Source organism: Calonectris borealis, chromosome 5 (genome assembly GCF_964195595.1).
Source record: "Calonectris borealis chromosome 5, bCalBor7.hap1.2, whole genome shotgun sequence".
Taxonomy (NCBI): Eukaryota; Metazoa; Chordata; class Aves; order Procellariiformes; family Procellariidae; genus Calonectris; species Calonectris borealis.
In genome coordinates this window covers 28372226-28399131 of record NC_134316.1, presented here as the reverse complement: position 1 = coordinate 28399131, position 26906 = coordinate 28372226, and the positions used below count along the sequence as shown (strand labels likewise).

At 48.7% G+C, this 26906-nt stretch overlaps 1 protein-coding gene across 1 annotated transcript; it reads left to right on the top strand.

The window, feature by feature from the left end:
* The first annotated feature begins 2107 nt into the window (after window positions 1-2107).
* Window positions 2108-26058, top strand: PAX9 (paired box 9). Its single transcript, XM_075152436.1, has 5 exons — window positions 2108-2746; window positions 6594-7284; window positions 9605-9747; window positions 14910-15062; window positions 25681-26058. Exons 1-5 carry the CDS (start codon window positions 2108-2110, stop codon window positions 25933-25935), a joined length of 1881 nt encoding a protein of 626 aa, XP_075008537.1. The 3' UTR covers window positions 25936-26058.
* Window positions 26059-26906: the final 848 nt, after the last annotated feature.

Genomic DNA, 26906 nt, shown 5'->3' with positions numbered 1-26906 from the left:
GCCGGGGGGCTGAGAGCCCCGACCGGGCCGGGCTCTGGGAACCAGCCGGCGCCGAGCCGCGGGGAGCCGCTGCCCGAGCACAGGCGAGACGTTTGCGCTCCAGCCAAGCCGCCGAGACAACCCGACACTGCGTGGACATTCTCTAACCGCTGAGACGGAGCTTCCCAGCGCCTGCATGCCAGGAAGGAGATTTGCAAGAGGTTGCGTCCTCACCGCAAAAGCATGACACTCAAAAACCTTGTGCCTTGATTTCTTGCTATGTTCCGTTTCCCTTCAGATTTTGGGGTCTGTCACCGCCAAAGTGACTCCAAGACCTGACTATATTTTGCTCGCCATTGCTTCATAATTATGCAGGAAATCTTCAGACATGGCTTGTTTGTATCTGATGAAACTCTTAAACAAAACTTCGTCCTATTACATTTACATTCTCCGTCTTATCCCTGACGTCAAATCAATTTCTTAAAATTGAAATCGCACACTCACACATGGCACTGTCCCCCCTCCACCCCTCACCTTTTTTGAGGACGGCACAAAATAAAAAAATCTTTTGTGGGAGTTTCGGAGTTGTTGCGAGTATTTCCGTGCACGTTTGCATATTATATTAATTCAATTAATGTAAAAACACCCCCTTATGGATTCGTATGTATTTTCGTACATGAACGCAGGCAATTTATGTGAACACAAACGTATAAGAGTGTGTTTTTTAGCGAGCTAAAATAAGACAGCGGCAGCAATAAGAGACGTCACATCTACCAATGAAGGATGTGCAACGCGTCCCAGGATCATTCTCACGAAGCCTTTTTCCCCCGAAAAGGGGAGAACAAGTGAAAAACCAGGCCTGCCCCTGCAGAAGGGCGGGAGCCGGGGGTCGCCAAGGGGCTCGGGGCTGTGGTGAGGCGGCGGTCCCTGCCTGCAGCCGCACGCTGGCTGAAAGCGGCATCTCCCTGTGAAAATCCCCCCTCTCCTTCGCAGCCGCTTCCAAGCAAGCGTCTGCCGGGGGCTTGTTTGAAGTACGCTTGTCCTAGGCTACGCGGGAGGGTCAGCACACCTGAGACCTGGGGGTCAGGCCGGGCATTTTCCAGCCCGCAGGCTAAGAGGGCGAGCGGGAGCGGCGGACCGACCTCCCTTCCTTCCTCAGGGGAGCGCGGGGTCAGACGGGACAGGCCCCGCACCCCCTCCAGCGCCCTGCTAAGGCACGATGCTCTCGCTAACCTGCTGGGCTCAGTTATTTCATCGCATAAGGAAATGCAAACGGCAGCCAGTGATACGCGAAGGCCCCTTCATCCTGCATTTGCTGCCTTACACGTCTCGCAGAAAATGGGAGCGATCCCGGGAGATCCCGTGGGATTTTATACGCCCGCCTGTAGAAATAGCTCTGTGCAAAACGCAAGCTCCGTTTCAAAGCTCCGTGGGTCTCATCTCTCTCTACATCACACAGCGTTGCTCCGGGGTGGGTCACCTCCAGCCACAGCCGAAGGTTGTCACTGCCCTTCCACCTGCCTCTGCCCCGCTTTTCCCTGCCTTTCTTTCAGAGGAGTCCAAAAGCTTCTCCGACACCCCCACCGCCTTGCCCCACCAGCCCTGCTCCGGCTCCAGGGTGCTCTTTGCCCTCCAGACTGTCCCATCGCTTCCCGGGGGGAATTCGCGGCTCTGCGCCGCATGGCAGGGGCTAGGGGGGAAGGCAGGGCAGCTGCGACCGTGTGCGACAGTCCCTCCGACAGCCGCACCACGCCTGTGTGGCTCTAACCTCCGCCACCCCAGACCCACACCTTCCCCACACCACCTCGAGAAACCCGGCCACCCGATTACACGCACGGGGGGCTTCGTCCTTCGGAAGGGTCGGGGGAGGGCTTCTACTTACAAAACATGTTGCCATATGAGCATCCTTCTGCCTTAATAGCTGCTCAGTAGCCACCTCCCCTCGGGGAAGGAGAGGGGTTTAGCTTCCTTCCAAAAAAAAAAATCATTAAAAATCTGCAGCTTCAAAGAGGGGCCGGGGGTGCGTGCCGCCTTTTATTTGGCTGATTTCTTCCTACAGTGGGAGAGCGGAGGAAGCAGGGGATCAGCGAGGCACTACATCCCGCGGAGCCCCTACAGAAAGGCCCTCATGGAGGACGGGCTCTCTCTGAAGGCGGCTCAGGGAGGCAGGAGCCGGGCTCGCCGAGGTGAGTACGGCGGCGCTGGGGGCCTCGGCCGCCTCCCAGACCGGAGTCCGGCCGGAAGGGCGGGATGCTGCCGCGCCGGGACCCCGCTCCCAGCTTCGGGAGGGGCTGAAGCGAGCCCGGGGACCGGGCACTCTCTCCGTCCCCGGAGAAGGCCCTCATGGTCGCGGGGAGCCAGGGGCTGCCAGCCGCCGCCTCACCGGTACCGGCCGCGCACTGGGGCTGCTGCCGTACAGGCGGTTTGCTGCAGGCAACTCACGCCAAGTCCGTTTCGTGGAGGAGAGAGGGCGAAAGAGCCGGGTTTGAGGGAAAGCAGAGGTGCGGAAGCAGCCTCTAGCTCTGCTCTGCCATGCCCCGGTGTCGGGCTGGAGCAGGCAGAGGCAGTGACCCCGGGGGACACCGGCCGCCGGCACCCGGGGCTCCGGCAGCATCGTGCGGGACAGCAGAGCCCGGTCCCTCTCTTCGGCACGGAGGGGAAGGAGCGGGAGGGGAAACCCGGCTCTCGGCTGGCCCTTGCCCGAATGTCTTTCAGCCCCCCCCGCTTTGCTTTGCCCAGCCGGCGGGACCCCGCGGTGGGAGCGCGGGTGCGTGCCGGGGCGGCCGCCGGCGGAGCGGCCCACACCTCGGGGCGAGCCCCCTGCCTGGCCACGCGTGCCCTTCCCCGGGTGGAGAAACCCCGACCCCGCGCCCCCCGTCCTCTCCCCTCCGATTCTTCAATGAATTCCTACCTGAAAAAAAAAAATCTTTTTGCCAGGCAGGTCAGAAGCGATCAACAGGCTGTTGTATATTATAATGTTTTCATATTCCTCTCGGCTCCCCCTGCCCTCTACCGACTCACTGTAGATGTGACCTTTGGTATTTCAGCCCACACTCAGCAGTTGAATGGAAACAAGTTGAGCACGTTCACTTCTGATAAACATTATCCTTAAACCACTGGAGACCCCAGCAGAGTAAACGAGCTTTTCCGACAGGACCACATCAGGAACACACATTGAGAAAGGGAAAGAAACCAAATATCCAGGAGATCAGAGGCGGGCTCGGGGGTAGAGGGGTGGGAGAGGGAAGGAGGGGGAACAGACAGGTTGGAGGGCACGGCGGGGGGGAAGAAAAGGACACAATTGTGAGCACAATAGGCACAGATGGGGAGAGAAACTGCCCGGGCAGCGTGGGAGAGCAGCGCGGGGTCACGCCCGAGCATCCCAGCGACCCTGGGGGAGCTCCAGGGGCGCCAAGCGGGTCCAGGAGTCGCGGGGCCAGGCTTACACCAGCCGTGCGCCCGGAGATGGCCCCCCGGCACACGCCGCTGGCCCGGGCTGAAGCAATGGGAGGGGACGGGACGCGTGTGCGGGGCGGCGGTGGCGGGGCGGCGGGCCGGGCGGCGGACAGAGCCCGGCAGGCAGAGCCCGGCAGGCGGGCAGCCCAGGCTCTGCCGGGCGGGGAAGCACGCCTGGCGGGCGGGCAGCCTTGTCGGAGATTCCTCTAGCGACTTTGCTTCGGGAAGAAGTACGCTGTTAATGCGGATCGGAAGTTTTACGGACGCGCACCCCCTTCCATTGTTTAATTACATAATTAACTTAATTAAAGGCTGGATCCGGGTCCCAGTAATTCAGTGCCTCCTGCCTTAAAACTATCCAAAGCAGGTCAGCTCACAACACCGACAAGGCTTCTGGCTTCAGCAAATGCCTGCGAGTATTGCCTGCGCAGCATGCTACCGCTTTCGGACGACGCGGGGCGAGGGGGGGAGAGGTGGGGTGATCCCCTTTACCAGAGTAATTTTATCTACGTTGAGGAAGCACCACAATTTGCAAATGTGATATTGTGAATAGGCAACTCACGTTTCTGAAATAACCACAAAACTGCCATAGAAAATTTGTCGTTGCTGGGTTGTTTTAGTGTTTTGTTTTGGTTTTTTTTTTTAATCCCTGTGGAGGAAACAGAAGTATCCGCTAATATTCCGATCAAATAAAGAGATACCTGCGAAAGAACCACGATCGCCTTCTTTCCACCACAAAACCTCTGCAACATGGCATTAATTTCTGGGCGACCTCCTGCAACATCCGACTTATTCCTAACTATACACGTTCATTGCGATATGTGCAGGTTCTGAAACCTAGCTCGATTAATTTGATTTTTTTCTAAAAATATCTTACAAACATTTCAATTAAAATAATTTTTATACAGTGTTCATACACACCAGCGACATAAATTTCATATTTTACTCGCTGATATTTCGTGCACTCCGGTCACCACATTATTTCTTTTCACGTTTTATTTAATTTATAGAGCCTGTACCTTCGAGACTCTATTTAAAAACAAACAAACAAAACGAGCAAAAAAGAATCTCAGGAAGAAAATAAAGAGAATAATGATAAATTCTTGGTTGGAGCTGGGAAGCCCATGATCTCTGTCTGCAACATGAGGTACGGTGGGATGTATGTAAGAGGTACACACACAAGCTCACAGATCAGGATCCGTACACCTAATGCCAAACCAAACACTTATTCCACATACACAAACACCCTGTGACCCACACATACTTTAATTCCTACCAGCTTTGTCTGTTTTTCTTTTAACTGTTAATACGTAGCAGCGTCTTTGATAAAGTTGAAATCAGCTGCGAGGCGTTGACATTTTACAGTTAAGCGCGGTGCAATGTTTAATGTGGGGATTAAAACAAAAGCCGAGCCGGTCTTTAATGGCCGGGGAATATCGGCATCCCCATGCCCGGCCGCCGCAAGCCCCGTCCCGTCTCCTCCCGGGGCAAGCGAAGCTGCAGCTGATTTCCCGACCGGTTTGTGGTTTCCACCAAAAATGACTCAAATCTCACCGCTCACAGCCTTCTCGTGCACCACCCGTGAAATATTCGTTAGTGAAAAAGCGCTTTATTACGGTAAGACGCCCGTAAACAAGGAGGAACTTCTCTCCCGCATCTGCAAAGTCAACGCGGGGAAACGGCGCCTGTGGCAAGACACCGCTCTGCTTCTGCCGGGGGAGGGGGGAACCTCCCTGCAAGCCCCGACGACCCCTCCCAGGCCGCTTGCTCTGGGAGCGGGGCCGGGTCGGGCGGCGCAGCAGCCCGGCGGGTGCCCGGCGCTGCGCTGCCCTACCCGCCGCGGCCCCCGGCGGTGCCCCCCGGCGCCAGCTCCGCCCCAGCACCAGCTGCGCCCCCCGCGCCCCTCACCGCCGGGCAGGTCTGACAGAGCCGCTCCCGTCGTGGCGGAGACCCAGGTGCGGCGCACGCCTGCGAGGCCGAGCGGAAGGGCCGCCAGCGCGGCGCTGTCCGTCACCTCCCCTGGCCATTAGGAGGGCGGCTGGGCGGCGGGGCCGCCCCCGGGGGCGGGCTCGGGGGAGCGGTGGGCTGCGGCGCCCTGCCCAGCCCAGCCCTGCCCACGGTGCCCTGAGGTTGAAATGCAGAAGTCAAGGCTCTCTCGCCGGGAAGCAGATTTCCTTGTAGCCCTTTTTCCCTCACGCCCCTGCTGCCTCCCCGGTGGAGACCAGAGAGGCTCGGGGGTTAGCGCAGCCGGGAGCGCAGGAGGCTGGGAGCCTGTCTCTGGGCACAGGTCTCCGTGTGGGATTTAGGGCAGCCCCAGAGGTGTCCTGCTCAGAGGAATGGGTAAGTGGCTGGGAGCCGCAGGAGGGTTCAAGTGCTGTCAAGAGAGGGGGAGCACCCGTGCGCCGTCATGTGCCGCCGCCACAGCTCCCTTATTGACTTTGCTCGTGTTCCTACAAGTTGTAAGAACACGTTAAGGGTCAGGAGCAGGGAAGAGAGAAAAGCTAATGACTGCTCGGTTTATTATTAATGTTATTAGGCGAGTGCGAGGCAGGATCGCAGCCGAGCGGATGGCTGGAGCCTGTGGCACGTTGTATATTATTCCTGACACCGATCTTAGCAGTTAACATTTTAGCACGTTTGTTTTACAGCCTGGTGTAATTGTGCTGTTAAGCGAGAGGCGCTAACAGCACCAGAAACGGTCTTTAAAAAGTTAGTCGCGACTCAGAAGCACCGCGTTGCCCTTGCCTCTCCCAAGATGTAAAAGAATTTCCTCAACTACTTTTCCTTCCTCCCCCTCCCCCACGTCTTCGAAAATGTTTTTATTTTCTTTTTCTTTTCTTCGTGTTCCTTTTTCCTGTGGCAATAAAGCTGACTTGTCTGTTGGGGAGATCTCGTTTTTCACCTCTGGAATGTGCTTTTTTGCAATATGCTTGATGCGCAGCCCGGAGAGGTCCGACATTTGTTGCCACGGGTTTTCTTTCTTTCTTTTCTTTCCTTCTCTCTTCTTTTTTTTTCTTTTTTCCCCCTCGCTTTTGTTTTTCTTCCTTTTTTTTTTTTTTCCCTTCAATTTCGGGGGCATTCCGCTCTTAGAAAGAAGCGTGCGTGGAGTGACCGGGGGGGTCCCCGAGCTGTGACATCTGCCTTGTGATGAGGAGCAGTTCAGACGCCCCCTTCTGAGCCCTTCGCCGTGTCCGACGGGTGTGCCTGTGTGTTTGCTTGCAGAACCTGCCTTCGGGGAAGTGAACCAGCTCGGGGGGGTGTTTGTCAACGGGAGACCCCTGCCCAATGCCATCAGGCTGCGGATTGTGGAACTGGCGCAACTGGGGATCAGGCCGTGTGACATCAGCCGGCAGCTCCGCGTTTCCCACGGCTGTGTCAGCAAAATCCTGGCTCGCTACAACGAGACCGGCTCCATCCTACCGGGGGCTATCGGAGGCAGCAAGCCTCGGGTCACCACCCCCACGGTGGTAAAACATATCCGGACCTACAAACAAAGGGATCCGGGCATCTTCGCCTGGGAGATCCGGGATCGCCTGCTGGCCGATGGCGTGTGTGACAAGTACAACGTGCCGTCGGTCAGCTCCATCAGCCGCATCCTCCGGAACAAAATCGGGAACCTGTCTCAGCAGAGTCACTACGAGTCCTACAAGCAGCACCAGCCGCCCCCACAGCCTGCTCTGCCCTACAACCACATCTACTCCTACCCCAGCCCCATCGCTGCTGCAGGAGCCAAGGTGCCCACCCCTCCGGGGGTGCCAGCGATCCCCAGCACCATGGCCATGCCCAGGACGTGGCCGTCCTCCCACTCGGTGACGGACATCCTGGGGATCCGTTCCATCACAGACCAAGGTGAGGAGGGCGGACACGGGGCCGCAGCGGCAGCCAGGCAGAGCCGGAGTGTTTCGGTCCCCTGCTCCTGGGCTCCTTCCTCTCCGAGGGTCGGAAGGCGGTTTCGTAGTTTGCCTCGGGAAACCTCTCGCGTTTCCCCAGCCCGAGCCGGGCATTTCGCTTACCGGAGGGTGTGCCTCGGGACGCGGGCAGACCGGAGGTCCCGGAGTGGGCTGCAGGCGGACCAGCAAACCGGAAAATATAGCTCGTCGCCGCTGCCGTTGTGACCCGAGAAGGGGCGACTTCGGCCGGAGGGAACGGCCCGGGGTGCGGCGGCCCCAGGGCCCGGGGCGCGCTCAGCCCCGGCCCGGCCCCGCGGCGGTCCCCGTCCCTGTCCCCGTCCCTGTCCCCGCTAGATCTCGGCCGGGTCTCGCTGCCGCCCTCCAGTCACAGGCGCCGCCTCGGCGTTACCGGGAAGTCCATTTTCTCTAGTTTTCGCAATCAGGCCAAATTTGCTCCGGCAGGAAGTTCAAATGTCACCTAATTGCTTTCATTCTGATGCTGTATTTTCCTCCGAAGCGGTGGTCCAGGAAAACCAAACTCCCAAGATTTGCTTCTTTTATCCCTTCCACCTTTTTTCTGTTTCTCCGCCTGGAAACTGCGTCGCGTCTCCCAGCCGCTCGCTACACTTTGCCGCAAAGGAAGGGACATTTTTTCCATTTCGATCTCTGCCAGTGAACGAACAGTGAATGTGGTTAAAACAACAGTCTAAAATAACCTTCGCCTACAGCGATCTCTGTGTCCCACTCTTCCCTCCCAATTAGCGGGGGGGGGGGGGGGGGGAGCTGTGATTTCTGTTTTCATTGCGTTTTTAACGGCAACAACCCAGTTCCAGCAGCACTTCAGATGCAAATTGATCCTTTAGGCATTGCAGAATAATTTCCTTTTTCTTTTCTCAAAAAGGTGGTATTTTTTTCAAGTAATACACACACACATAAGTATGTTTTATTTATAGTCATACATACAAAAATATATGTTTTGTCCTTCTTCGCCTTCTACTTCACGACGTAAACTTTATCCTCAGACCACACTGGCACAAACAAATGTGTTTCTGAGTCGACTTTAACAAATACATGCCTGGCAATCCCTGTTCTGTGCTGGGGAGAGGTAGTGTTGGCAATGAACATTAAAAAGAATGAGAACATTACAATCACATGAGAAATGGAGGGTTTTTTTAGTGAGTTCCTCTTTTATTAACACCACATTGGCAGGCAGGCAGGCCTCTGACGGTACTGCCGGGTGCCTCGGTATCTGCCCCGTCTCCCTCAGATCTCGGAGCTGCACACATCTTTCTGCATTGTAAAATCTCCCCCCTCCCCTTCCCAGCAGAGAGCTGGGGCTGCTGAGCGGCCGATGCCGCAGATGGGGGCTGCTCGCCCTTGATTTATAGGATAAACTGACCTTGCTGACACGGAAAGGAAGCCCCTATTCATGGGAAAGTGTGAGATCAGCAGAAAAGGGCGCTCACCGGGAGAGCTCAATTTCTTAAGACAACTTCAGATTTGTGCCTTTCCCCAGCCTCGGCGAGGGGCCGAGCGAGGAGGTGTCGCGGGGAAGCCCGCTCCCACGGCGGCTCCGGCGGGCCCGCAGGCTCCGATGCGGCCGGGCGCGGGGCTCGGGGGAGCCGTCCCCCCGCCGGGCAGCCCGGCGGGGTCCGGGAATTTGCCCGCCTGCAAAACAGTCCGGTATTCCTGTGCCGCGGCTGATGCTCGTGTAAATAAGAGAACTTTTCTCTTTCTTTTCTCTCTCTTCTCTTCCTCCCGTTTTTCTTTTCTTTCCCTTTTTGTTTTCTTTCTTTTTTTTAAATTTCTTTTTGTGTTTTGTTTGTTTTGTTTTGTTGGTTTTATTCGTCCCAAACTTGTTTGGAGCCTGGTTCATCCGCAGCCGTGTCAGGATTAATTCTAACAGGGGGTATCGTTTGTCCTCGGACTCGCACATACGCAGACGAGGCGACTGCCGTAAATCCCCCTTAGGAGATCCCGGGGGACAAGTGCCGAGGGGCAGCTCCGTCCCACCAGTGCAGGACTCAGCCAGCTCCGGCTCGGCTGGCGATCGCTGCCATCAGCTGCACGGAGGGACCCGACTCCCTTCTCCCCCGGGACCACCCTCTCCAGAGGCTCCCGGGAGGCTCAGCGAGGGGTAGCAGGCTAGGGACAGGCTTCCCTTTAGCTCTGCCCCACAGACTGAATCCCGTGGGGAGAGGGAGCCGTCTGCAGCCCGGAGCAAAGTGCTCCGCGTGCCGGCCCCTGCCTCTAACCCCCCTTTCTCCCGTGTTTCCCAGCAGTCAGCGACACCTCGCCTTACCCCAGCCCCAAGGTGGAGGAATGGAGCAGCCTGGGCCGAAACAGCTTCCCCCCCCCGGCCCAGCACGCCGTGAACGGGCTGGAGAAGAGCTCCCTGGAGCAGGAGGCCAAGTACAGCCAGGTAAAGAGAGAGGGGGGGGAGGGCGGTGATGCGCAGGGCCCCTGAGCTCGGCGTCGGGCTTGTGGCCCTTGCCCGGGGCAGCCGCTCTCGGTTTGGGGCCGGGGCCGGCCTTCCCTCGGTTTTGGTTTGCAAACGACTCCGCCGAGACGGGCGAGGTGGGGAAAGAGCCCGGCTCCCTCCTCCGCTCCTCTCTCCGCTCCCTCCCTCGGCACAGCCGTCGCAGCCCCCCCGCAGCCCCCAGCCCGCCTTTCTCCTGGCCGAGAGGCTCCCGGCGGGCGGAGGGCTGGCGAGGCGGGCAGCGCCCGTATCCCGGCCGCCCCGGGCTGCCCCGCCGCCGCGGCACAGCCCGCCCAGCACACACTCGAGAGTCGCCGCGCACCGGCCCCCGCCCGCCGAGCCGAGCCGAGCCGAGCCAAGCCGCCCGGCGACCGGACCCCGCCGCGCCGCCCACCGGGGCTCTGCCCCCGGCCCGGCCCCGAGCCCCCGCCTCGGGCCGGGCCGTGCACCCCGGACCGTGCGAGCGGGCACGTCCCGCCGCCGCCCCTAAAGCCGCCTTTTAGCCTGTCCGCAGCGTGCTCTGTAAGCAGGGGAATAATTTGAAAATGAGGTATAATTGCTTCCTACATTAAGCATTTTTAAACGCTTAAGTAGACGGCGAATTTCCTACGTTTTAATTACAACACAATATAACTGTTACTTAATAAATCTCTGTCTAAATCTTTGTACTTGCTAATCAAATCCCATGCCAGGAGAAAAGCTATAAAAGGCTCAACTGTTACTCGTTGGGAAAGCACAGGTTTTGAAAACTTTTTTCCGTGCGATGGAAACATTTCAAAACGTTTCAGGGGTTTCTCAGATACATTGATGTCCCAGCCATTCATTTGTTATGCTTATAACGAAGTCGAGGAAAAACCGCGATCTCTGTTTAGCGTGTTCCCATTCAAAGACAGAGGTTTTGGACATATTTTTCGAGTTCTGTGTCTGGTTTTGGATTCCATGTCGAGGAGACTTTTGTAGCTCGTATTTGGTGCTGAGAGTAGCTGAATCAGACCCTTTCAAATCCAAGATGTGGAGCGCAAACTGCAGGAATGCTTGCAAAGAGGTGAATGAGGCAGAGTGGGAAATATTGTAGGCCCCCAAAGTGAACAACCACTTTATTACATATACTGCCTTACAAACAATATGCTGCCCTTAATGCTGTCCTATTTGTTTTGTATTACATTTTTCGATTATCCCATTATTATTTTGTTCGTTTCATATTACAAATAATGCATAGTGTGGTATAACCATGACTGTACGGTTAAAGCTAGAGTTAGATTTAGAGTTAATATTCATCCTTAGACGATTTTCTTTAAAAACAAAACAAATAAAGTGTTAGCAGCCTTACTAAAAATGATGGAAATAGCATGTCATTATTCTGTTGAGAACAGCTGTACCGTGGCTGTGTTGTCTTACGTTCCAGGCTGGGCCTTCTGCATACAATTCTGCTGAAATATTCGCAGAATCCAGCTCATAGGCTATAAACCATTGCCTCTGTCAGTGTCTCATTTACCTCAACAAATGTGTTGAGGAACAATGTTATGTACATCGGGTTATTTTCAATGCTGGTGTTGGAAACTATTTTTTATCTTTTTTCACTCTTTCAATATTTATGCTTTCATTTTCATAGTATATCACTGTTCTACTGTCAATACCAGTCTTATTTTAAAGTTTTGTTCAACCTGAAAGATCACCTGATAAATGTAATTTAAACATATTCGCTATTTAAAAATGCAGCAAATCGCTATTAATAAAATGGAATTCATTTATCAAAATACATTGTCCAGAGAGTTTAAAAGGGCAGAAAATCTAAAAAGTATTTATCCAAAAGGTCAAATTTTCAGAACCCTGCTCACTAAAAGAAGACACAGAGGAGATTCCCCCCCCCTTCCCCATAATAATATGGGTAAATAGAATTTGGCTTTGGAAAGTTCTAACGTATAGACTGGTCTATTCATGCATATTCAGACTTGCTTACCACAGAATTCATTCACATGTACATTAATTGCTTCGTCTGCCACAAGTTTATTACCTTGCTAATTTAGAATGTATTCAGAGAAAATTCGTGTCAAATAAGGATGTGAAAATGTGATTTTTTTCAGTTTTTGCAACATTATTTTTGCCAAGAGCGTTGTTCCAACCAGGTGCAAAGTGAAATTTATGAACCGAATTCTTGCTGCACATCGCACTGACTTACTAGCTGTTCGTTCGCTGAAGCGCAGTGAGTCTGGGGTGACGGTTTGTGACAGTAAAGTCTCACCAAAAGGCTCTGATGTTCTTAGACCTTTACTGAGTCTCTTGCAATGTGTACTGCTTAGGGTGTCAATAGATGAGCAGGAGAGAACATTGGTTCATTTGTACGGATCTAGCAAAGGGGTATCTGGAACGGTGGAAAATGGGGAAGCCACAGTCATAATTTATGTGCCAGAAGGACTATGGTGAAATAGGCTCCATCTTTGGACGTCGGGGTAAATGCTATTTTCCTCATCTCCTTTGGGCAAAGCTCATTACAAAAGCTGGGTCTTAAGAAGGCAGGCAGCAGATTTCCCCCAGAGAAGTGACGTGACTGTTTTGTAATATTCCAGTTTTATGTCTGTATTACCGAAGTCAGTGGCGCCTACAAGAGGAGTAGGGCAGCAGGGAATCAAGCGTGCGTGTTTTACTTAGGCTTTCCAATTACACAACAGGAACAGAGGGAATGTGCTCTGAAGCACAGTAACAAAGGATTTTGTGTGACTAATAGGGAATTCTGCTGTTTCCAACAAATACCAGCTATACGTTTTAAGCATCAGCAACATTCAAGGTTCACCTGTCCACAGCTTGCAAATAGCTCCATAGCTACTAGGCGAGTGAAGGACTTGTTCCCCCAGCCTTAGTCATAGACGATAATATTTTACTTCTCAAGAAATCTCCTGGAAACTCTCTCTGCATGAGAAAGACTAGAAAAATTGAGCCCGAAGAACGTCGTCTTCTGTACTTTTAACATATATTTATTTGATCCCTCCTTTTAAATGATATACGTTTGTTTTAACACACGGGATCCTGTAGGCTTTTTTCAGGCAAAACTCTTACTGACCTCCCAGACTTGTCAGCCGGCAGCCAAGGCTGATCTCTTTGATGGGTTCGAACGGCTGCATTTCACTCCTTGCCGCACACGTCAGTGGGAATTCGGCCTGGGAAAGGACTCCACAGAAGAGGCAGAAAGACTTCACCTTTTTGCCTCAGCAATACACAGTCACACTTGTTTAACATGAAACTGTACCTCTGGATGTAGAACATTTTTCACTTTAAGTATTATGAATTTCCTGGTGTCTCTGGGGCCTTTGTTTGCGACGTTGTTTGGTACTTGGGTTTGGGGAGTTGAAAGCTCTGCTTGGCAAAATGTGATTCTGTACCAAAAGTTCCCCAGGAAATCACAAAGATGCCATGTCAAGTTTCTGTTAATTTTTAATTACCTGATGTCCCAAGATGTCATTTATACGTAAGCAATTGCATTATATTTTCCTGGTGCATCATATTCACAAATTTGTCATACAGCTTTGCAAACAGAGTGACTATGAATCAGAGAAACTAAAAAGGAAAATAGATTTTTCTGAGAACTTGACAGTTTTGGGTCACCCACATTTCATACAGAGCTCGGTTATATTGCAGTATTTATATGGAAAGGCACATTCAATGTAGTGTTGGGGGAAAGGCTTCTACAGATAATTATATTATTAATACAAAGGATGAATATTCTGAGTATTTTATGCATTATGCAGCTTATATTTGACAGCTGCTTTAGGAAAAAAAAATAGCTGAAATCACTGAAATACAAACCCATTTGTACCCTGCATTTGAAATGAAAACATTTAATAAATATGTATCGCATTTAAAATGCAGTTTTCAGACATCTGATGCTTGTGATTTTCTGGACTAACGTCATGGACGTGCAAACTGAAAAAATTGTGGTCTGTATTTACACATGTATGAAAATGAAGAAGATCTGCGATGTCTGTACAATTTGTTGAGAGGCAAATAGCTTTGGAAATAGTTTTTTTTTTCAGAATTATTTGCTGTGTGCATTGCAGGAAGCAGATGTGCACATTGCCAAAGGGAGCTGATACTCATTGACGGGAAAAAGCTTGTAACTGGGAGGTCTAAGAGCAAGTGGTTATTGCAAGCTTGCTCCTGGAAAGGGTACGGTATTCGGAGGTCTGATCCCAAACCTACCGGACTTGCTGAAAACACTCCTCCTAATTCAGAGGGGCTTGTGAAGATGGTTTGAGTGAAGTCTTCCACTGATATATTGGGCAGACCCCAAAGTAGCAACAGCTTCACCTCTGTCTCAGCTGAACTTTATCAGCTGTTACTGGCTTGAGTTTTCGGCTTTGCTGGGATAGCACTCCCTGTCCTTTGGTTGCATTCTGATTAGGGGTCATGAGCTCCATGTGCTGTAAGCACATAAAGGGAAGGCTCCATTTTAGGGCAAGTGATTGCAAATAATTGTGGGTGCAATTCTGGACAATTATTTGCACAGAAAATGTAGGCAATGTAAATATTTAATTCCTGATCTTTAATTGTAGATGAACAATGAACTGTATATGCGGTGGCCAAAGCATCTGTAATTGTTCTTATCTGTAGTGCTTAGAACCCACGACATACAGTAACTTCTTTGGGAATAAGATGAAAATGTAACCTTAAATGTTATGACCCTCTTACACAGACTATTTATTGAAAAGATTAATTAGCAGATTACTTATTTGGCATCTTATATTCTAACTCAGCATTCGGGCAGTTGGATTCCTGTGCAAGATCCATCAATGATAAAGGTCCGGACCTCCCGCTCCTCACTCATACATACATGGGGTGGGGGGAAGGTGTTGAGGAGAGGTGCTTATTTGCTTTCTTGCCATAGTACCTAGCAGAATTGTTAGCAGAGTTCCTGTCTGGTGCAGGGGTTCAGACCTTGGCTTGGAGACTGTCTGGTTCTGTGTCACTCTCAGTAGGATCTCCAGACCAGTGCCTGTTATTAAAATACTGTCACTAAAATGGCTTGCTCGAGGTCTAGGCATCCATGTCATTGCATGTTGTGGGTGAGGGGCATGAGCTGATCCCACTACATGCACCCGATTCCTTCCCAGGTGATCTGGATGGCACCCCATTCGAACCCCATTTGTGAGACCTGCCTCTTACTGGCCACCTGCTTCCACGGCCAAAACACAGTGCCCTGCCCACCAACCCACACGGCTTCTGGGCACTCCACCCGGATGAAACTAATAAAGAAAGTCAGAGAGGTGAGTGAATGGTATAATGACACTCAAATTGCACTCTGAGCACCCACTGCTCAAAGGGCCCCAACCCAGCAGGAGCTTCGCCATGACAACCAGGACCAGGGACTGAAAGGCAAGAGTGGTGGGAGATCCCTATCACAGCCAAAGAGCAGAGTGCCAGGGGCAGGGGGATTAGATAGGACTTGATCTGTTCAGTCTTCTGGTGCTTGCAGCAGAGTGGGAAGTAGATGAAGACTGGTGTATGAAGTATGGTGTGTTTGAATTTGTCTGTTTGGCAATTTATCAGCTCTTAGGAATTGCCTACATACCTAGTCATAATGACCATGGGCATTCGGTAATCCATGGGCTGTGATTTCATCATCGTTAACTTACCAGCTTCCCAGTAATTGCCTCTGCAACATCAGAGATTTTTTAGACAAAGGGGACCGCTGTTTTGGCTCTCCCTGAAGAGGACAAAGTGGGGACTTTACCAGTTTGACCCCATCTTTGCCTAGCTTCTAGCCATCAAGAATCCCTTTGATATCTCTGTGTTCGTAAGTCTCCTTCTTCCAACCTCAGTTTCATTTAAATAACACCACATTGAAATTACAATATATTCTTAAACATATTCTATTAAGAAGGCATTTTTCATAGAACCTTTTGCTAATACGTTATAGTTTTAACCATCAGCGTAGAAAGAACAAATGTTAATTCATTTCAGTGTATTTGCTTGTTTAATGTCTGTTGTGTGTCCTGCCTGACTCCAGATTTTGCCAAAATATCAAAGGGGAATTATTGTGCAAATCTTTTCTAAAACTATGGGAATCTGCTGTTAGTTCCTACTCAAGGGAGTTTGCTTATATGGCATGATTATTTTTTTTCTGAGCTTTTCTTTTGTCCTTGTAAGCACAGTACATCTGCCTAAGGGAGACTCAAGTTGTGTCTTTGTCATCAAAATCAAGCTTTGTGGTCACAGCAAACAGACTTTGTTTTCACTCCACTTTGAGGTAGTCGGGTTGTGAGGTTTGTTAAATAATAAAATATATCCCAAGATCCAGCACCTTCACTGGAAAGGCAGTGACTTCCATTATATCATCCTTCCTAAACTGGAGTACGAATGGAAAGCAACCATTCAGTGAACATACAGACCTTGCACAATAATCTACGTTTGGGAGACATTTTAGGTGGACATATTAGTGCGTGCTTGTGTACCGTATATGGTAGATCTCACTTCACTGTGAAAACCATCTAAACCTATCCCTCTTCTGAAGAAGCATTGGAAACCCTTGCTCCCCCCTTTTCCTTCGGAATGTGCTTAGGTTTTGCAACAACCTCCGTCCACCTTGTCTCCATCGTGCTTTTTTCTCCCACCTCGCTTTTCCTCTGTTGTTTTTGTAGTGGATTCCTCAGCCTCTGAGAAACAAGATTTTTTTTTGCTTTTGTTTCTGCTGTAGTTTGTTTTGGAAAAGACATAAAATGCCCCTGGCTCCTTTAGGAAAGGATCAGTGATGGTGTGTAAATTCAAGTTACTATTACTATTTCCAAAACTGGGTTTTTATTTCCCTGAAGAGGCCGAGATTTAAAATTTGATAAGAAAATATAATTAAGAGTGATCTTGATGCATGTCGCAACTATAGTTAAAACACTCAATTGATATTATCTGATTTCTGTGTTATGCAGTGCAGCTGGGGATGCCTATAAGTAAAGGAAACAACTTTAAGTTAATAAAAAAGCACATTAAACATGGGGAATGGGATCTGCTCATTATTAAGGGAATGAACATTATTTTAGAAGGAAGCAGTGTGATTTTCTCATGCAGTACATTATAATGCATTGAATTTGGTAACAGGAGAAATAACTAAAGAAAATGGCATCTTTGTAAGAGACACTGTATAGGATTGGGTAACTAACTGCATTTGGAATCTTAAAGCACTCAAGCATGCAAATAACTGTTTTAATTGTGACTTCAACTAGAATACCAGCATTGCTTCGTACGACTTACAATGAAAGAGAAATACTGTAATTCCCCATTCCTGAAAGATCTCTTTCCATTTTTCAAAGCTCAGTCTTCTGGGAATCAGCCCAGCTCAGCTGAGCAACAGACTGACTGTAAACCCCTTGCCCATGTGTTACTTTAAAAGCTCCTCAATTCCAATGTATTACCGCTGTTCAGTCTTTCTTGAAAATAAAGGCGTATGTTTCAAAGTAATATCCTACCGACAAAATGTTTCCCCTTCTGTTCAAGATTTTTTGGATGTCAAAATTATTTAATGACAATGTCCTCATTTTTCAGAGTCTGTTTTATTCTCTTCTGTTTGCAGTGAAATTAATAGAAAATCAAAGGGGGAATATGTTCAGTAAAGTAAGTTCATTCATCTAAGAATATGGACATAGTCTAATATAAAAAGATTTTTGCCAGAAATTTTTCAAGCATTATAAAAAGACAACAAATCCCGATTTGCAGTCAACTCTGACGAGGTTATTCACATACAGCTTAGCAATTTTATTACATTTTTCTTAAAAAGATTTAAGAAAAAAAGTGTTATCATAAACTGGAGAAATTTACTCAGTGCTCACTTTTGTAATCCTTCTTCTTTAGGTAACTCTGACTTACCTGTGTAGGCACGTTAATTTTAGTAGGACACTGATCTGAATGAGTGTTTGTAGGATCATGTCATTTTTCCCATTGATGCTGTAGCACTGAATAGCAGCTTCAGAATTTAGCTCTAATTTAGTTAACTACAATTTCTACCAAAATATTATTTAAGGTTATTAATTTTAAAACCTTAAAAGAAACATAGGTGTATTACTTACATCTTTAGGTAATGCCATTTTCCTAAATGAGATTTCCATTACAGGCCTGCTGCTGATGTTTTACTTGGAAAATTTGTTTACTCTTCCCTTGGGATCCCATATATTGGTTTGATTTATAAATCATATTTAACCTCCAATTAAAAAGGGAGGTTTAGCACGTTTGCTTCCTTCATGTTTGCAGTTTGTGTTTGATTGCTCCTAGTCTTGTTGCCATAACCTTTTTGACTGATTATGTGCACGTCACTAAGAGCATGAGATATCCTCTGGGTTTTAAAGGTAATTTGCTCTTCTGATTGAAGGACTAGATATTCAGCTCTGCTCCCTGCTATGCTTTTCCCTTGCTGTGGAAAAAATTACTTCTCCAGTAGCTACTTTGTGACTGTGTTTTCAGGACATTCAGAAAAGATTCAGCATTTCCAGAAACTGTTTTAAGTTTTTCATTTTGAAAAATGAGCAGGGAGAGCGGGTGTCTGTCTGTGGAGCTACGGTAGCGTCCCTGCAGCTGAGGCTCCTGCCAGCGCTCCACCTTGCTGGGGAGCTGCTGCTCCCAGTAAGACGGTTGTGATACCCCTGCAGATTTGTTTCATTTGCTCTCGGGGAAAGGCTCTGTGCTGGAGGATCAAGGCAACGCGCTGAGCTTGCTGATCCAAGGACAGGAAGGATTCGTGCCATCCAAGTCAGTGTTAGAATTGAGAAATACAAACGAAACAGCAACGTTATTCACCAGAGGTGTGTTCCCCAGGTCTTGACAGAGGCTGAACTTCTGCTGATTCCAGCAGGGGAGTTTGGGCTGAGTCACGGTCCAAGCTGATTAGGGCTGGTGAATTGGGTAACTCAAGCTTGAAGCCTATGTTGTTTCTCTGGAAACACTTTCTTTTCATAGGCATTTAGAATACTGCTACAAAACATACACTCTTAGTCTATGCGATAAATTATCTATTTAATAAAATATTGTAACAATTACATTACAATGAGCAAGTGATTCAAATCATTGGAAATAATAACTTTTAAATAAGAAGAATCATTTACATTCTTTTGAACACTTACTTTAGAGTTAGACTATAAAACTGAGGTGGCATCCACCTGTGGCATCAAATCTGCTCTCATTTGTATTCATGTAAAACTGAAATGAGATAATTTGTATTATTACTATTAATGATAACTAACATAAATGCAGGTCTGTGATTTTGAATGCTATGACTCTGGGTCATTTTCTGAAACATTTAGAAGCCACATGGGAATGGATTGCAGGGAGAAGGTCTGATTTTGATACTCAGAGAACACATACCTAGGAAGCAAAAGGCAGAGAAGGAAAAGTAGAGAGGGGGATGAAACCAAACAAAATAATACCAGTTAATTACAAGATAGAATTTGAATTTATACCACAGTGTCTGAAAGTGGAATGTAGCTTGTGTGTTTCCCTGGTATTAACATGGGCAAGGCAGAAAAAAAAAGAGTCAGGTAGTTTGTCTGACGTGCATTGGTTGGGAAGTTTGTCCAGAAAGCTTATGCTCTATCTCTCCTTACAATGCAGGAGAGAGGAAGCTGAAGCTGTATGACACATTATACCAGTGTAACCTTCATAACAGAAATCAAGGTGTGTGGGGGGATCATCTCTGGTTTGGTGAGGAACCGTTTTGACTTTTAGGAGTCAAAACAGCTAAAGGAAATTACTTGTTCTAAAAACAATCCCACATAAGCTTGGTTCTAGACTTGCTTTTCATCCACCCACCCCTTCTGTGTCCCAAATCCCAAACAGACTGAAAACAACAACAAAAGTCTTCTCTAGTTAGTGTTGCACTTAAAGTGTCTAAAACTAAAACTTCCCTCCGTTAAAACTACTGAACCAACTCCTTCACTGATGAAAATACACGCAGTCCATTTGTGTTAACAGCATCATTTTATGTGACCTGAAGAGAGATTTTATGTCCACCTTGGCTTTGAATTCTGGCGTGGATATTCCTTTCACTGGCTCTGGTGCATATTAGCAGTAACTCGGCAGAAAGGCACCAGACCCAACTTGTGATCCTGACCCAACCACTGTTGTTTCGCAGGTATCTTTGCGAGAACATTTTTAACTGAATTTGCGAATCGGTGGGAGGTTGTGCATTCTAGGTTTTGAACACAGCTCCTAAATTTGGAAATACTTACTCTGTAAGTTGTTTCAAAACATTGACAGAAGCAGCAATTCAGAGCAAATATTTCTCTCTGGTCTTTGTAGAAGCTGGACAGTTAGTGCTTTCAAACAGGAACCCTTATCATTTGTACAGCAGAGGTTCTTGTTCAGTTAGAACTACATGTTTGTTTGTTTGCTTTAAAAAATTAGATTTCCCTTGAAAAGCAATGGTTTAAATTAAGAAAAAAAATATTTATAAAACTTAAAAACCAGGTTCAAGAAGCTCTGCACTTAAAACAAGTTCTAAGGGTTTTAAAAATCCATAAACACCATGGGGTTCTCGCACTCCCAATTATGAATGTTTAGATTTTGGTGTTCATTTCCTCTGATTGAAATACTGCAGGATGAATTATTCATCCAGTATATACAGGGTCATGGAACTTAATCCCCTCCATTTATTTTAAGTGAATGTCATGTTTGTAAAAAGTGCCAGATTGACAGACAAGATTCAACCTTCCTGAAAACCTACACATTGTATCTAAAGCTGTTTAGAAGAAAAAACTCTTGTGGTTAAAATTATTGGGTCGAGTCCTTCACTGATGAAAGTCAGAGATGACTTTTGAGTAGCATAGTTTTAAATCACAGAAGGTGAGGTTTTCTCTATCCCCTCAGCTTTAAATTCGGACCAGAGGAGGCCTCTGGCTGCTTTGCAGATATGGCTCAAACCTCTCCTGAGGCAGAACTGCACTCCGTGCTGGGCCAGTCCTTACCCATCCCGGTGCCGCCTGCTTGGCTGGCTGAAGGCACCTACTGGCATTCACATCATCATGGTTTTGAGTGGTAAAGCTTTGCAGCACTGGAACTAAACCAAGAATGATTCATTAATTCAGCGAGGCAGCGACAACAGCTTTCCAGCATTGGTGGCCTCTGACAGGTTGCAACTGGCATCCCTGCGCAACTGCCTCCCTGTCCTGCCCTCAGCAGTTAGGGCAAGATCTTTCTCACATTCAAAATAGTTAGACATTATAAAAACATCAGTTATCTCAGTTGCAATTTATCTAAAGGATGGTGATGGGGGGCGGGTAAAAGGGTTGTTCTGTCTGTTATAAATCAGGATAGGTATTCTTTTAAATTAAGCTTTTACAAAAACTGGTGAATCTTTAGTCAAGTCCCATCTGTTTTATCAGTAACAATCCAAGTAGCACCTCCAATGTAATTCAGTAACGAACTAGGGCTTCTCCATTAATTATAGTTCAGAGACTTTCATTTTACTTCATGACATAAGACCCTATTAAGGAAGGCCACACAATGATAAATAGAAGTAGAGGAACGTATATATGGTTGAATTAAATATTCATCAACAGTGCCTGAGCTGTTCAGGAACTTAGATTTGCCCCAAATCATGCAGAGTGATCAGTTTCTGGTTGCTGAGAAATCCGTGGCAGCCTTGTCTGCAGGAGCTGCAGGAGGTCAGGACATGGGCTCGAGCATTGGTGGCCCAGCAGAGGTGGTTTCTTGGCACATTGCCTGGCACAGATCTAGCCTGTGCCCACTAGCACCCGATCAGCCTCTGCCCCAGCGTGGGGTCAGGCAGGGCACAGCACAGGGACCCTGCCCGACAGGCTGCATGGATGAGGCCACCCTGTTTCTGGCAGAAGAGAGGAGAGCCGTAGGGCTCGGTATTGCATGGCGCTGCTCATCCTCAGGGCCAAACAATTGGTCTGTTTTATTTACATGGACAGACACAGTCATCAGCTCCAGGGACTTTTTTTGCCTGGACACAATGTTTCGACATAGCAGGAAGTAATTTCTGAGGACCAAAAGTTGTCTTTCTCACAGACAGCACTACCCATGTACCCTTGGCCTGTGATGGTGGGGTGGGGAGAGGTGCTTGGCAAAGTGTTTGCATCAAGCAGTATTTCACCTTGGCATAATGCAGCACTATGCACAACTTGGAAGGATGCGTTTACAGTCTTACTCTTCCTCAGATGAGATGTTGTTAGAGCATCTGCCTTTTCTGAAGAGCTCTAAGAGGAAGTGCCAGCGGGTGGAGAGCGTCCCACAGCATGGCAGTCTGTACAGCATATGGGAAGGATTTTCTTTTCTCTGTGGCAAATGAGGACTCTGGCTTTTTCCAGAGCCACACATGGTAGAGGGGAGCAGTGACAACACAGGAGGGTGGAGGGACGTGTGCCTCCTCTGTGGCCTAAGAGGAATCCTTTCAAAAGCACAGCCAAGGGTTCACGGGACATGACCACTCATAGTGAAGAATCCTACTTAAAATGGGGCTTCCAAGCACATCCTTGAGCCCACTGCTTGGTACCAGCCTGCTTGGGAGTGGGCAAGCCTGGAGGAGCAGGGTGGCCTCACAGAGTCCAAAAAACCTCTTCTGAGCCTCAGGGGCTGGAGGCTTGTGCTGCCACAATGGCTGTGAGGCTCTTCAGGGACTTGCCCCAGGTCTTTTCTCCTTCCAGCACCCCTTCGGGGTTCCTGTAGTTCTCTCTGCAGGATCTCTTTGGGTTGTGGCTCTTGATGTCCCAGCGTTACAAAATGGCTCTAATGGCTCTACTGCCTCTGTGAAAAGCTTTTTGTTGCTGTTTGTTAGGAAAAAGAGAGAGGTGCTCTTTTCTTGTTTCGCATTATTCTGAAAAGCACTTTACACAGTGGAATAGGCAGGGAGCCTGGAGAACAGCAGCTTTTTAGGGCCTGTCACACTTTTTACTTTCCAGTAAATTCAGTGAAATAATTTTCCATGTGATTTAAGAAGTGTACTAATTTACAGTGCAATTACTTGAAGGTTTGTATTAATTAGCATTGTGGCAAACACTGATATTTAGAGCTGAGGCTAAAGTGTAATTCTGAGACACAGTAGGGGACTTGTAATTGGAGTTGAAGGTCAGGTCACATATTTGCGTTTTCAAAAGAATAAGGCAAGTTCAGCTTCAACAAAGTGTTTATGGATTTGGAATGACAATTATGTTGCTGCTGCAGCTGTATGTTTTGTACTAATTAATATACCTATCGGAGGCTGGTGGCTGGGATCCCGTCACTGCCTCCTGCTGTTTTAGATTGCTGTACACGTTTATATTGACTCCAGTAGGATTACTGCTTGGTTTCCCAAGTGGCAATGAGAGGATAATCCAGCCAGTGGAACTGTGAGTTACACTGGTAGGAAACTCAGTCATGAGCCTGAAACCAGGCCAGTGCCGTTATGGAGGTAAATACTGGAAATTTAGGCAGGTGCAATCCAGGCAGGAATTGAACAACTGAAATGTTAACATCGTGTGAAGTTTTAGCAGAAACAAAAGTCTCTTTCATTTCTTAACTCTACACTATCCAGGTTAGGTCCAGTTCTACCAGGTAATTAAAAATGGCAGATGCTACATGATTTGCTGAATCGATACCTGTTCTTTCATATTCAGATAGGAAACGTTCCTGGGAAAAAATACCTAAAACATAAACACTACACCAATTGAAACTTAAGCAAGATAAATGATCTTGGTTTGTACCTATTCTGGTGAAGAAGCATTTACAGGGTGTGAAATAAACCACCAAACACTTTTTGTTTAAATAAGGAGTAATTCGTTGTGAAATCCTACCGTGGCAGACTGAAGGACTCTCCCTTCTCTATTTAAATAGAAACCCTTTTCCCCAGCCTACAGAAGGACCTAGAAAATAGCTCGCAGGAAAGGACCTAGCCCTGCAATTGTTTTGTGCACAGAAGCCCTATTGAAACCAGGAGGAGCTGTGAGCAAAGACCATTCACTGGGTAAAAACCTGGCTGGACGGCCGAGCCCAGAGAGCTGTGGTGAATGGAGTTAAATCCAGCTGGCGGCCGGTCACGAGCGGTGTTCCCCAGGGCTCAGTACTGGGGCCGGTCCTGTTCAATATCTTTATCAACGATCTGGACGAGGGGATCGAGTGCTCCCTCAGTAAGTTTGCAGACGACACCAAGCTGGGCGGGAGTGTTGATCTGCTCGAGGGCAGGAAGGCTCTGCAGAGGGACCTGGACAGGCTGGATCGATGGGCCAAGGCCAACTGTATGAGGTTCAACAAGGCCAAGTGCCGGGTCCTGCACTTCGGCCACAACAACCCCAGGCAACGCTACAGGCTTGGGGAAGAGTGGCTGGAAAGCTGCCCAGAGGAAAAGGACCTGGGGGTGCTGGCTGACAGCCGGCTGAACATGAGCCGGCAGTGTGCTCAGGTGGCCAAGAAGGCCAACGGCATCCTGGCCTGTATCAGAAACAGTGTGGCCAGCAGGACTAGGGAAGTGATCGTGCCCCTGTACTTGGCACTTGTGAGGCCGCACCTCAAATACTGTGTTCCGTTTTGGGCCCCTCACTACAGGAAGGACATGGAGGTGCTGGAGCGTGTCCAGAGAAGGGCAACGAAGCTGGTGAAGGGTCTGGAGCACAAGTCTTATGAGGAGCAGCTGAGGGAACTGCGGTTGTTTAGCCTGGAGAAGAGGAGGCTGAGGGGAGACCTCATTGCGCTCTACAACTACCTGAAAGGAGGTTGTAGTGAGGTGGGGGTCGATCTCTTCTCCCAAGTCACAAGCAATACAACAAGAGGAAACAGCCTCAAGTTGCGCCAAGGGAGATTTAGATTGGATATTAGGAAAAATTTCTTCACCAAAAGGGTTATCAAACATTGGAACAGGCTGCCTGGGGAGGTGGTTGAGTCACCATCCCTGAAGGTATTTAAAAGTGTAGATGTGGTACTTAGGGACATGGTTTAGTGGTGGACTTGGCAGTGTTAGATTTATGGTTGGACTTGATGATCTTAAAGGTCTTTTCCAAGCTAAACGATTCTATGATTCTGTAACATTTACAAGGTTATATCCCAAGTAGCTAGAAAACAGATTTTTAAGAGACATCATCAATAATATACTACTATAGTTCTGACTCATGCTCTGAGCAAACAGTTACCAAAGAGTTTAAGATGCTCCCACCCCCCTCCCAGCTGCTTGTTACCTCTCTGCTCCGGGGAGTGTTGCTTTGGGATCTGTGCCCGTGTCTGCCCGCTGCAGCTCAGGGCTGAGCCCACCCTCCTTCGGGGCTGGGGTGGGCGAGACGCTGGGGCGGGTCTGTCTCTCCTGCCGCTGGTACGGCTGTGGTCACTGCACACCCAGCTTAAACCCCCACAGCACTACCTGCCAGGGCCCCGCCACAGTGGCCAACACGCCACGCAAAATTTGGGAAAGGTGGGTAAATATTACAGCCCACTTGCTCCAACCCATGGGACCCATTGCCAAGAGGATGAAGGTGCTCAGCGAGAGAGATGGGACAAACTCATCACAAATATCTCCAGCAGTAGCTCTCAAATGTAATGATTAGGTGCCACCATGGGCTTAAGATGTCTGTGAACAACAGCTTGCGGGATGGTGGGTGGGCGTATGGGGGGGCTCGGTGGTTCCTGCCCTACTCTCGGTGTGTGTTCCCTAAACATCTCCTGCTTGCCCTGTCTGGGACAGGCTGCTGGGAGAGGTGTGCAGGGCTGATGCAGGGTAGCTGGTCTTAAAAGCAAATCACAAGGGGGCCACTGTGCCCCCTGTGCCCCTGAAATTCAAGGCAGTGGTTATGGGTGGCTCTCTGGGTGTCCCCGCTGGCCCTGGTTCTTGTACAAAGCCCCAGCAGCATCTGAGGGCAGCTTCTTTTATGGCAGTTCTGCTGTGTCTTACTCTCTTAGAAACGTTTTTCCCTTTCCTTTCAGGCACCCAATGGCCTCCCAGCTGTCAGCAGTTTCGTGTCAGCACCAGCCATGCCTCCCTATGCCACACCAGCCCAAGTGTCACCTTACATGACGTACAGTGCTGCCCCGTCCAGCTACATGGCCAGCCACGGCTGGCAGCACGCTGGAGGCACCCCGCTGTCCCCTCACAGCTGCGACATCCCCGCCTCGCTGGCGTTCAAGGGCATGCAGACGGCCAGGGAGGGCGGCCACTCGGTCACAGCCTCCGCTCTCTGATGCAGGAGTTGGTCCAGGACCACCACGAGCCCACTAGCTGGTCGTCCCCTGAGCCTGGCTCACAGACCGCTCTCTTCGTGCTGGCGATATCTGGCATTTCTCCTTGTGACTTGTCTCCTGTAAGGCTTTTGGGATTGAAAGAGCTGAAGACAACATCAGAAACTGAGAGAAGTGTGGTGTTGCGCTCTTTAAGTAAAGACCTTGCATCCCTCAAAGGGCTCGTGGAGCCTTGGCCCACTCTCCTGGTCAAACCACACGTATTTATTCTTAATCATCACAGACTTTCTAAATGTGCAATTGTTATTAAGATTCATGTAAAAAATCAATAAAGAAAAATCACCACAGAAAATTCTACTATGTCTCAAATCAACAAAGGTGGCTAAATGGAGGGTTTGCCGATTGCGGAGAGAACAACCCTTTCATCGATGAGGTTATACAATCCATTGCTATTGAGAGATCATGTTTTGGTTGTTTTGTTGGGTTTTGGTAATCAAATATAGAACCAAGGCAATATGCGGCTCTCAGATTCTTCTGGCATGTCGCTATCGTCAGGCAGTAGTAATACCTTTGTGTTTTTATCCATTTGTAAATATAGGCTTTTGACAGCATTTGTTTTCACCTTCCAGTACATTTATTTCTATTTTTTTTTTTTTTAAGATAAAAAGGTGACTTTCTAGCTATTTTCTGTGTCTTTGCATGGTGGGGTGATAGCCTCAGGTGATGAGGTTTAGGTAAGGTTTTTTTCATCGTGTTTTTGTTCCTACAGTGGAGGCTTCAACATCTCATGAAATACAATTATTTCTTTAGCAGAAGATTCAAAGGCAGAAATCCAGCCAAGTAACTCTCCCCAGCTATAGCCAGCCTCCCAGATTCGTGAAATACCACATCCATGTTAAGTATACAAACAGAAATGGGTGGAAAATATCTGAACGAAACTGAAAACTGTAGAGGAAAATGGCGTTAGTGTGCAA

Coding starts and splice junctions, on each gene's coding strand:
- PAX9 (XM_075152436.1), top strand. CDS start 2,108: ATGGAGGACGGGCTCTCTCTGAAGGCGGCTCAGGGAGGCAGGAGCCGG. Junction 2,747..6,593: donor ACCCCGCGGTGGGAGCGCGG/GTGCGTGCCGGG, acceptor GATGAGGAGCAG/TTCAGACGCCCCCTTCTGAG. Junction 9,748..14,909: donor AGGAGGCCAAGTACAGCCAG/GTAAAGAGAGAG, acceptor ATTCCTTCCCAG/GTGATCTGGATGGCACCCCA.